The sequence below is a fragment of the Cariama cristata genome, unplaced genomic scaffold (assembly GCF_000690535.1).
Source record: "Cariama cristata isolate BGI_N322 unplaced genomic scaffold, ASM69053v1 scaffold25859, whole genome shotgun sequence".
In the NCBI taxonomy this organism is placed as follows: domain Eukaryota; kingdom Metazoa; phylum Chordata; class Aves; order Cariamiformes; family Cariamidae; genus Cariama; species Cariama cristata.
The window spans coordinates 1,970-12,155 of record NW_009635601.1 but is presented as its reverse complement, the minus strand read 5'-3'; the positions used below and the strand labels follow the sequence as shown (position 1 = coordinate 12,155).

The 10,186-nt window shown below is 50.4% G+C and overlaps 1 protein-coding gene across 1 annotated transcript in view; it reads right to left on the bottom strand.

Annotated features, from left to right (window-relative positions):
- The window catches only part of LOC104167373 (elongator complex protein 6-like), a 10,900-nt gene that overhangs the window by 629 nt on the left and 85 nt on the right, over positions 1 to 10,186 (bottom strand). Inside the window, exons 2-5 of the mRNA XM_009707615.1 lie at positions 9,800 to 9,843; positions 8,334 to 8,435; positions 6,802 to 6,872; positions 55 to 185 (exon numbers count right to left, since the gene is read on the bottom strand). Coding sequence (XP_009705917.1) covers positions 55 to 185; positions 6,802 to 6,872; positions 8,334 to 8,435; positions 9,800 to 9,843 — 348 coding nt within the window. The remainder of the gene's footprint in view (positions 1 to 54; positions 186 to 6,801; positions 6,873 to 8,333; positions 8,436 to 9,799; positions 9,844 to 10,186) is intronic.

Below are 10,186 nucleotides of genomic sequence, written 5' to 3'. Positions count from 1 at the left end.
CTGTGCTGGGGGCCCTGCTGAGCCCCAGCAGAACCACCAACTGGTCAGGTTTACCTTATAAACTGAAGAGGACTGGGCTGTCCTGACTGCTCCTCCTCCTCTCCAAACAGGAGGTCAAGGCAGGACTTGAGGCCTTCCAAGAAGACAAGCTGTCCCCGTTCCTTGGCAGCTGTCAGACTGACTCCCTCGAGAGAGGAAAACATCATGTTGCAGAGCGAACAACTTTGGAGGAAGGGTGCAAACAGAAGCAAGCAGACCCACAGCCATATTTTTTATCAAGTCTTATCTAAACATGCTAAAAAGTCAATGCTTCAGTGAGTCCTGCACAGGGGATGAAACAGGTGGTTGTTACACACACTGGTGGACACATTCACTCTCCTGTATTTTTGCCATGAGATTTTTTAAAAAAAAAACAAACCACAATGTGATTTGGAGGCTCAAACATCCTGGGATTACTCCTGGGAAGACAGGCTCATTGCATGGGAGAAAAACAGCTTCTCCAGGCTGCCCCAAGGGCCCTGCTGTGAGCAATTTCTTTGCCCTCCCTTCTTGGGTGGGGAAAGCATCTGGTTTTCACCATCTCCAAATCATTGCCATGGCAATAACGACTCCCCGGCACAACCCACGCACCTGAGCAAGGCACGGCACGGCTCTGGAGAACACCATGGGCTGGGCACCCCAACACTTGCACAATGCCTGGGAGAGAGCAGCATGGCTGGGGCTCCCATGGGAAGCGGCCTCAGCCCTGACTCCCCTTCGGAGAAGGAGGAGGGACCATGACAAACTGCCTGGGGCCACGACTCAAACTCAAGCCGAGATTTCTTGCTCTCAGCCCTACTTGATGATGAGGCCAACCTCAAGAGCTACATGCTGGACATGTCCAGCTCCGATGGAGAAAGCCCTGGCAGAGTTGCAGCAGATACATAGAAGACCCCAACTGGAAATCTAATTCATGAACTCCTGGTTCATCCTCCTGTCTTTCATCAGCAAGGGCTACTTTTGCCAACCATTTTACAGCTCCTCAGCTTACTGACAACTGCATCAGTCCAGCTTTCAGGAGAAAATTTAGTACCTGTTACTGACATGATCATACAAAGATATGGCACGCGGGCTATTTTCAAACCTCAGCCAAACTGTGCGTTTTCTGCCAGGAAGAAGTGCAAATTTGTTCAGCTTTCCAGTGTGGGTTGCTTCCCACATTGCACAACAGGATTGGGATTTCTTAAAATGGATGAAGGAGAATTAACGCCAAGATTTGCAGCATCTTGGCAGCCTGGAAACAGGGCTGTTGTGCAACGCAGCAGGTAGGTGGACAAGATGGCGAGACAGACGGATTACAAAGAGTTCAGGAAGGTTTAGCTCAATGCAGTATTGCTTGACAGGCAGAACTAGCGATCCAGAGGCAGGGAACCAGAAAAAAGGATCCTGAGAAAGCAGTTCCCATATCCCCGAGGGAAGACATCCCTTCGGGATGCTGCGAGATTTTGAACCCTCCCAAGAGGGTGGCTGAGCAGGACTAGTCAGGAACAGAGGTAAGTCCTAGGGCAGGAGCAGGAGCCCTTACCTTAAGCCGCGACTGACTTCTGCCTGAACCCTGGAAGAGGCTCACACCAGCAGCGCTGGTGCTTTTGATCAGGAACTTTTTAAGCATCACAGAAAATACAGATTTTTGCTTTTTTCCTAAGCAATCGTGCTGGGAGCTGCAGGACACTTGAGCCCAGAGTCTGAGACGCCCAGCACAGGGAAGGCTCATAGCAGCTTTTTCCCCAGGACCTCGAGCACTGAACAGAGTGCTGTGCTTGGCACCGTCCCAACACCTTCTTTTGAAAAGACCTCGGAGGTTTTCCAAGCGTTTCCCAGTCCTCACGACACCCCTGAGAGCCACCGTGCTCTCTCCGCTCACACACGAGAGGGAGATGCAGCAAAGCAATGTGTCCGTGTCTACCTCCTGCTTTCTGCCCCTGTGTTTTCACCTGCACAACCTTCCCGTTATTCTGACGTGAAACGTTAAGTGCCAACATTTTAACCCCCCTTTCCTTCTCTTTTTTTAATTAAAAAAAAAGATTGTAAAGCCACATCTTAAGCATCTGATCAATGAGAAAATCCCTACAAGGGGCTGGGCCCAGCTGCTTTGTGAGCGTGGCATTTCCACACGAGGACCTCCAGAGAGAAGGTGTGGGTAGATAAGGAAGAGGTCCTTTCCAGGAATATTAACCCTGAGCTCCTGCAAGGAGCTTCTTATCTGCCACACGTTCAGTGCTAATGAGAGGAAAGACAGACTTCCACTGCTTTCCCTCCCAGCTGAAACAGGATGGAGAGAGACCCATTCATCAGCGCTGCCGCCAGAAAACGCTGTCCACGGCAATTAGAAAACAACGGATCGGAGGCAACGTCTTCCATCATGGCCATGGGATACTTTCACAAGCATCCTCGACTAGTGGAGGCGATGGTGGGGTGAAGGCTGTCTGACATGTGCCCACTTCAGATCCAGTTTTTAAATCAGCCCTGAGCTTGCCCTTCTTTTTCCTGCTCTTCCACACATGCTTCTGGGAGGAAACTGGTCCCACCTGCCACACAAAGCAAAGCACCAGCCAGCACTTTTGGAGATAACCCTTTTGTTTTCAAGCACCTTCTCAATAAGCAGCATTAACCAGCAAGTGTTGCAGCACACTCTTACCTCTTCTAATCGACATCATCTCCTCTCTTTTCCCCTTCTCCCAGGCAAGCCAGGAGCAGGAATTCCCATGAATGAGACTCTGACAGAGCGCGGGGCCCTTCGCCCTCCCTGCCGTACCTCCCACCGGCCTCGAGCCCAGCGGAGGCTGATGCAGGCTGCAAGCAGAGGGATTCAGCTCTTGCAGGTGATATCTGCTCACTAAAACCATGCCGGAAGGAACGGAGAGCTAAGGAAAGCCTCTTGGGCAATTGCAAGCACACACGATGGAAAAATTTCTAGCCAAGGACAGAAGAACCTTTATGTGGCAGGCCAGGAGCAGGGAATGGTCGGCAAATACCTGACGTGCCATAAAGCGGGGCTGGGTTGCACAGCAGTCTCACAAACCTCCTCCCCTCGTGAATTTTTGGAGTCCGCAGGACTCAGCACTTGCTAAAATGCTTTGCTACAGCAGTGGCTAAATTCACTACTAATGGCAATAATTCAGAAACTGAATTTAACTTTGCTTCAGGCATTTCTTCCTGCACACATAAACTCTCTGTACTTCAGATCGGCAAGAAAACAGTGTTCCCTTTAAAACACCCAGCAGCTTAGTGCTGTTACACCAGCGCCTGCCCAGATGACAGAGAGAAGGGCCACAGCACGAGAGGAAGGCAGCCAGGGGCAGTGTGCTTGTAGGTCAGACCAGGGATTCGAATCCCCTCGGTGCCGTGACGTTCCTGGGCAGACCCAGCAAGTCCGGTCTCATTTTCCAACTGGGGAACCAGGTCCCAGAGAGACTGCACTGGATGGAGACCGCCGCACCACAGTCATCTGCCACAGCAAACCTCTGCTTGCCTCTCAGCTAGCAGCCCGCCCAATGTTATCTCTGGAAGCAGCATCAGGACAGCTTGGGGACAGTGGAAAAAACGCTCAAAATGGCCAACGGCACCTTCCTGACTGCCACAGACACAACACACGTCCCTGCTGCAGAGCCACGGTGCTACAGAGCGTGCACTACCAGCCCTGAAAGCTTTCATTATCTCACAGCACCACGCTCCATTATCTCCGGGAGCACATAGACATTATCTCTGGCAATCTGTCATTTATCGATCAAGCCCAGAAATGCTTCTGAAACAGCAGCTCGGCGTGACTGGAGCTGCGAGCTCCGCAACGGAGCACAATTATTCTCGTCCGTCTGGGATGCTGCCAGTCGGGCAGCGTGGTGGCCCACCGGCCTGCCAGCAGTGACGTCCCTTCAAACCAGAACCGCCGCTCGCCGCTGGCCAGTTCATAAGGGAAAACAAAATATTTGCAGGAGAGAACTAGTAATGGAGCATGCGAGGCAGCGGTCATTAACTCAAAACAGGGAACACAGCCGTGGTACAAAGTGCGACGATCTGAGATCAGGTAACCGGCCAAGGTCTCTTCTCTAGTACCACTACCTGCAGGGGAAAGCAGAGGTGACCAGGCGATGTCCTCTGGTCTGTGAGCTCAGCAGTGCGGCAGGAGACAGGGGAGCAGGCAAGAGGGAGATCAAACGGGGACAAATATGTTTCTCCTTTAAAACAAAACAAATATTGTGCAAATGAGGCTGGGAACACCAACCTGGCAAGCTGTCCTGGTGCCATTAGTCTTGCTACAGCCCGGCACATTCTCTACAAGGTCATGACAAATAACATTAACTGTCCCTTGAAATTAAGTGCAGATCTTCATGAAAAGAGTGGGATTTGCAGAAAAGGAAAAGTGTGAAGCCAGTAATGCAGAGCCAGCACAGGCACAAAAATCCAGGGAAGCTTTTTCCTGCAAGTAGAAATACATCACTGCATTTAGCTAATACATAAGGAACTGGTTCTGACCGGGTAAGACCTGGCAACGCTGTGAGGAAGCAGCACATAAGGTAAGCATTACTTCAACTATGTGTAAATGCTCAGTATATCACCTTATGTCAGGTGCTGCAAGGACCAGATCCACAAAACATCGCTGTAAAGACTGTATAAGACGACCCTGGCTCCAGGACCCTTCCTCCCAGGCCTGGGACCACCCCCATTCCCAGCAGAAACAGGAACATCCCTAAGCTATGCAGCTCTTCCAACTGCAGTCTTCCATAAGTGCACAATCTTCTGCTAGCAATGATTATGCATGGGAGATTAAACCTGTGCATGGGATAACATAAGGCAGGTGGCTGCTCACGGACCAGATTCTTCCAAGCAGTTCCCAGAGGAACTACAGCCTGACCCTCTGCAACTCTCCCGGCCAACACAGAGAGCCCGGCAGCTGGTCTTGAGCTCACCACCGAGGAAGAGGAGATGGAAAGGGAGTGGCTGGTTATTTGCTGGAGCATGAAACTCACCTACCCTGCCAAAAAACACCTTTACTGAGCCTGATGTGTTCATTTAGGCAAAGAAGGATTAAAGCAAAGACAAGATCTTACGGAAACTCACGACAGATATAAATAACTGATGTCACGACCTCCAGTTCCTCAGAGTTTCGGAAGAATTCACAACAACCGACCACACAGGCACCTGTGAAGTTATAATGTAAGACTGACTCAGACTTGAAACCAACGGGACAGGGCCAGCTCACCGCTGTGGGCAAATGTAATCGCTTCTCCGAACTCCCCTGGGCAAACTGTATTGTTCTTATCACCTCCTTTCTTCTCAGTAACCTTTCAGTTGAAGCATCAGACAGCAAATCATTTTGATTTGCATTGCACGTGTGTTCCAGCTAATCCTCATGTTCTCTTCCTCCTCAGACTCTCCCACGAGGGAGATGACAACAGCACCTATTAAAAGCACACGCACAAGCTGCGCACCGGGAAATTTCACTACATTAGGAAACACACCAACAAACACAATTCTGCTTTTAGAGCAGGCAAGGATCCCATATTTAACAGCTGAATCTCCTACCTACACTGGTTGCTATGCCCCGTTTCCCGTTCCACTTAGCAAGTTCCCCCCAAGATTTCCTCTTCTCCGCAACACGAAGGCCAGTCCAGTGCTCGCAGAAGCAGGTTCGCTTAGCCGTGGGGAATTTGCTCTGCAGGGGAATTGCTTGTTGAGTATCTGCCTGTGAGTTAAAGCTCCAAGTGGAAATGTTTCGTTCGCTCAGTCCATTTTATTTAACATAGGTCTGAGCTCTCAGACCATCGCTCTCCTTTTGAAAGGTAAAAACTGAGTAGTAAATAAAATAAAGTTGTTTAGCAAGCACCGAAACTCAACCCACATTTACAGTGGGGAATACACCGTTACTGCAACACCTGGCTCTTCAACACCTGGAAGTCTTTATAAGCAGCAGCACTGCTGGGATTTTCAGCAGAACCAGAGGAGGGAGGACCAACGCAAGCCCCCATCCCTTCGGCCCTGGAAGGTCACCTGAACTTCCCAACCAGCATTTCACATCTGAGCATTGTACAAAAAGCTGAGAGATGCAGCTTAAAGCCAGAGCTCAGACTGATTTGCTGACACTGGGAACGACCCTGCGTACTTTGCTTCTCCATTTCCTAGTTTCAGGGTACACATAATCCTTGCCTGACCCACCACAGGAAGGAAATCCATAAGAATGTACTCGGCACCTGTGGCTCCTCAGACAGCTCAAACTGATGGTTTGGCCCAGAGGCCAAGAGAGGGATACAGGTGTCCTTCTGAATCTACAGGTGATTCAGCCCAAAGCACTTCATCGCAACGTAACCACAGGACAGAGGACAAAGTCACCTCAGGAGCTCCTGTGTCTGCATCCTGCAGGCGGACAGAGAGGCCCTAGGAACACAGACATCACGGCATTTTTCTCCCCAGAGCACCAATGAAACTACACCTACCAGTCTGGGCCTGTCTGGGGAATGCTGATCTCCAGAAAACATCACTAAGTACAAAGCAAGCAAGCAGCAGTTCAGCTCTCTGCCCTCTCCAGGGCTCAGCCTGGTGGGGCCCTTGCACTGAGCCTCGTACCCAGGTTTTTGCCCTATATCACATCCCTTCTCCGGCGACAAGTGCTCTCCATCCCCTGCCACAGGAGCGCCAATCCTGATCGTTCCCATCAAGATCTGGAAACATTTACTCACATGCAATTCCTATTCCCCGTTCTCATTCCTTTCCACCCAACAGAAACTACCCGGACCTGTAATTATTAACCTACGTCAAGAGACTTACCAGCTTCTGTGCTACGATGTTATAGTGACTGAAGGACTGGAGCAGGGCCACAAAGCAAACCTTACAGCCAGCTGGGCAAGAAGACAAAAAGACAGGTTATCACTGCAATTTTGCAAGCTGCCATTATGAAAGCACATAAATCACAGCAGCCAGGCTACAGATCTGTCTAGAAAGGCCCTGAAGTGAGACAGGTCTCGGCAGCCCTTCACTGGCTCGGGGCTGGGCTTTCAATTTTCACCTTTCTATAGGGTTTCCACATTAGGGAAAATGCTAGCCAGTTTAAAAAGAAAGGGAAAGAACAAGAAAAAGATGATATAAAAAAAGTAGGAGGCCCCTTTTCTGTCTCGTGCCATCGTGCCCTGGGATCTCCTGGCACTGTTTGCTGGCATTACTGCAAGGAGGCCATCAGCCGACCATGACACGAACTACTGATACCACTGACATGCCAGAAATCCCGATTTGGGGTCTCGTAGGGCAACTGACCTTGACTGGAAAAACACACAGAACAAGCAATTTTGACAAAGACACCTCACTAAAATGTGATTTTGCAAAACCTGGCATGTGACAACCTGGCCTTATGGTTTGGGTAAGAACAAAATCAGTATTGGTAAGGTGACAGCAAGCCCACCTGCCTTGAGAGGCGTTAATAATCCCAAAGGGCTCCCTACCCGCAAGGGACGCTGAGACTTCTCCCATGCAGACGGGCAGCTCCGTGCAGCAACTCCCAGGACAGTGCTGTGGGTGAGCACCTTAGCAGAGCCGTGCGAGGACGTGGGCAGATCCCGAGGCAGTGCCTCGGCAGGGCTGTCCCTTTGAACCATTCACACTGTTAATAACCCCCTCTCCATGGGCTTTCCTGCAGTTTCACTCTGTTCCATTAAGGAAAAGAATTTTTTAAAAATAGGGTAAAGCCATAGCTGAGGAAGTGGCAGTTATGGGGGGCAGGATGCACTCAGCCCCACCACCTGCACAGCACTCTGAGCTAAGTTTCAAGTCCTATAGGTACCAGATTTGCTGGGCTGGCTGCTTTGCCAGCAGAAAGCTGGAGGAGCCCACAAGTCCAGCGCCAGCTCTGCAGGGACTGGTAGGTTACTCACAGGTGAAATTGTTAGCAGAAAAGCAATTAGGCAGCTTGCCAGGCTCTTTGTTTGCTTCCCGACTCACTACCAGCTTGTCTATTTGTTAGTTGTTCCTGATATTTTTAATTACATTACAAAACACCTAGCTAGTGAAGGAATTACAGTCAACACCTCACTGTCAGATGCCCATGTGATTTACAACGTTCACTGCACTGATGACGAAACAAGGTGCACAGCCATTACAGGATGTACCCAAGGACATAGGGCAAGTCCCAAGAACAAGTCAGGACTGGGATCCATAAATCCTGACCCCAAAGCTTTGCGCTAATCCGAGGATGCCTCATGCTTTGCAAAACATGCCTCTGTTCACATAGAAACACTTTACGCTGAAGAAACCTCCAAGGAGCAGGCAAAGGTAAGCCCTTGCCTTGGAGAGTCCTGCTGCTGACATACCTCTGAGGTAGAAGGAGAGGAAATGGTGCACCAGGAAGCTGCCATCTGTTCTGGTGTCTCGCAGCAGCGTGAATTTACCCTGAAAAAGAAGCAGCAAAATAACTTAACAGGGGAAGATGAGGGCACAAACTGCTCGCAGTTCCTTCTTGGTAGACAAGATGTCTGCTCAGGCTAGGGGAAACTCTGCAGGTATTAGTCAGAGAAAGAAGTGGACGAGCAGCGCTCCACCCACCTGTCCGTTTACAAAGGGATGCCAGCGCTTCCTCCAGACACGGAGGATGTTGAAGTCACTGCTTTCTGAAAGACTTGCTCACCAGCTAAAAGCCCATGTGCTAGACTGAGACCCCAGCTGGACCCCCACACTCTGTGCCCCCCAAGAGCCACCACTTCACATGGAAACACCCGGCTCCCGCAGAGGACACCAACGAGCAGCACTGCGCTTTCCAGGGCCGGCACATCCAGAGCACACACGTACTCGTGCCTCTGGTGCTGCACACCATCGTCATGGGTGGTTGTGAGCAATTTCCACCTCCCAGCTTTGTCCCCCTCTCCTTCAATTCACAGTCATCTTCTTTCTACTCCAAATGGCACAGATGGCAGGGGGACAAGAGCCACCCACTCTCTCCCCAGTCCCTTCTCCCATTGCCACAGCCAGCGTCGCCCGTGCACTTAAAATGGCAGCCCTGCTACAGCTGCTGCTTCTCCTGTCCCCAAGCAGCCCTCCCTGTCCCCTGTTCCAGGTTTACCTCAAACATGCCATGCTGAGAGCAGAAAACCTTATCCTCAAAATATGCGTAGTGGAGCAGAGCTCTCCGCACAAAGTATATACCGTGTTTTGATCACGCAGGAAATTAATTCCGTTCATCAGTGCATGCTTGTTATCAGTACCAGTCTCATCAAGGCATTTGTTTCCATTAAAACTTTAGTCAAGACGTTTCTTTAATCAATACAAACCATAGAAGGGCTGCTTTTAATCACAAAGAACTTATCAATGCTTTTTTCCCCCCCAATCTATTAGAAGAAAAGAAAAGGCCTTTTGCAGCAACAAGCAACCAACCCATAGGCAATTCACAAGCCATCCATCAGAGTTAACTCCCCAGCGTCTAAAACGTGTTATAAAGCGGTGCTAATGGAATGGCAAATATTGAACACGTCTGCAGGGAATGCAAAGCAGAAGCCAGGGTAGAGAAGCGCTGCTCTGCCTCAGTCAGAGAGCTCTTTCCCACCCAAAAAAAAGGGTTATGCCTCTGTGGTCATTACAACCACAGGAAGCACGACCCCGGTGAGCATCTCACCGGGATGTATCCCCCACGGCTAAGCCTGGAGGATTCTCTGGGTTCAAACAGCACAAGCTCAGACATTCAGCGGTTTCTCTTCCGCACGACTCCATCCCCTTCAACTCCACACTTCCCTGCAACAGCTCCCTACAACAGCAGGCTGAATGCCACCCCAAGTCCCCTCCTCACCTGCTAGCTCTCGAAAGGCTCTCTCCTTTGCTCCCACATATGCTCTGCAGAACACAGCAGGGTGTTGTCATTCACAGCATACATTATTTTGCTTTTTCAAACCTTCCAGTTATCAACCCTTACATCCTGCCAGCCCTCACTTCGCTGTCACACTGCAGCTGCTTAGACAGCACTCAAAACTCTTCATTTCTGACACTCAGATGCCCAGCTAACCAGAGGTGGAAATGTCCAAACCGTGCACCTTCAGAGGCAGCTGCTGCTCCGGGAGCACTACAGCTCCGGGAAACTCCAGCATCCTGCTTGTGGTCACAGAACGGCCCCAAAGCCTTTACCAACTTCAGAGTACGGGACACAAATACAGGAACCGGGGTTCTACCAGTCCTGTCG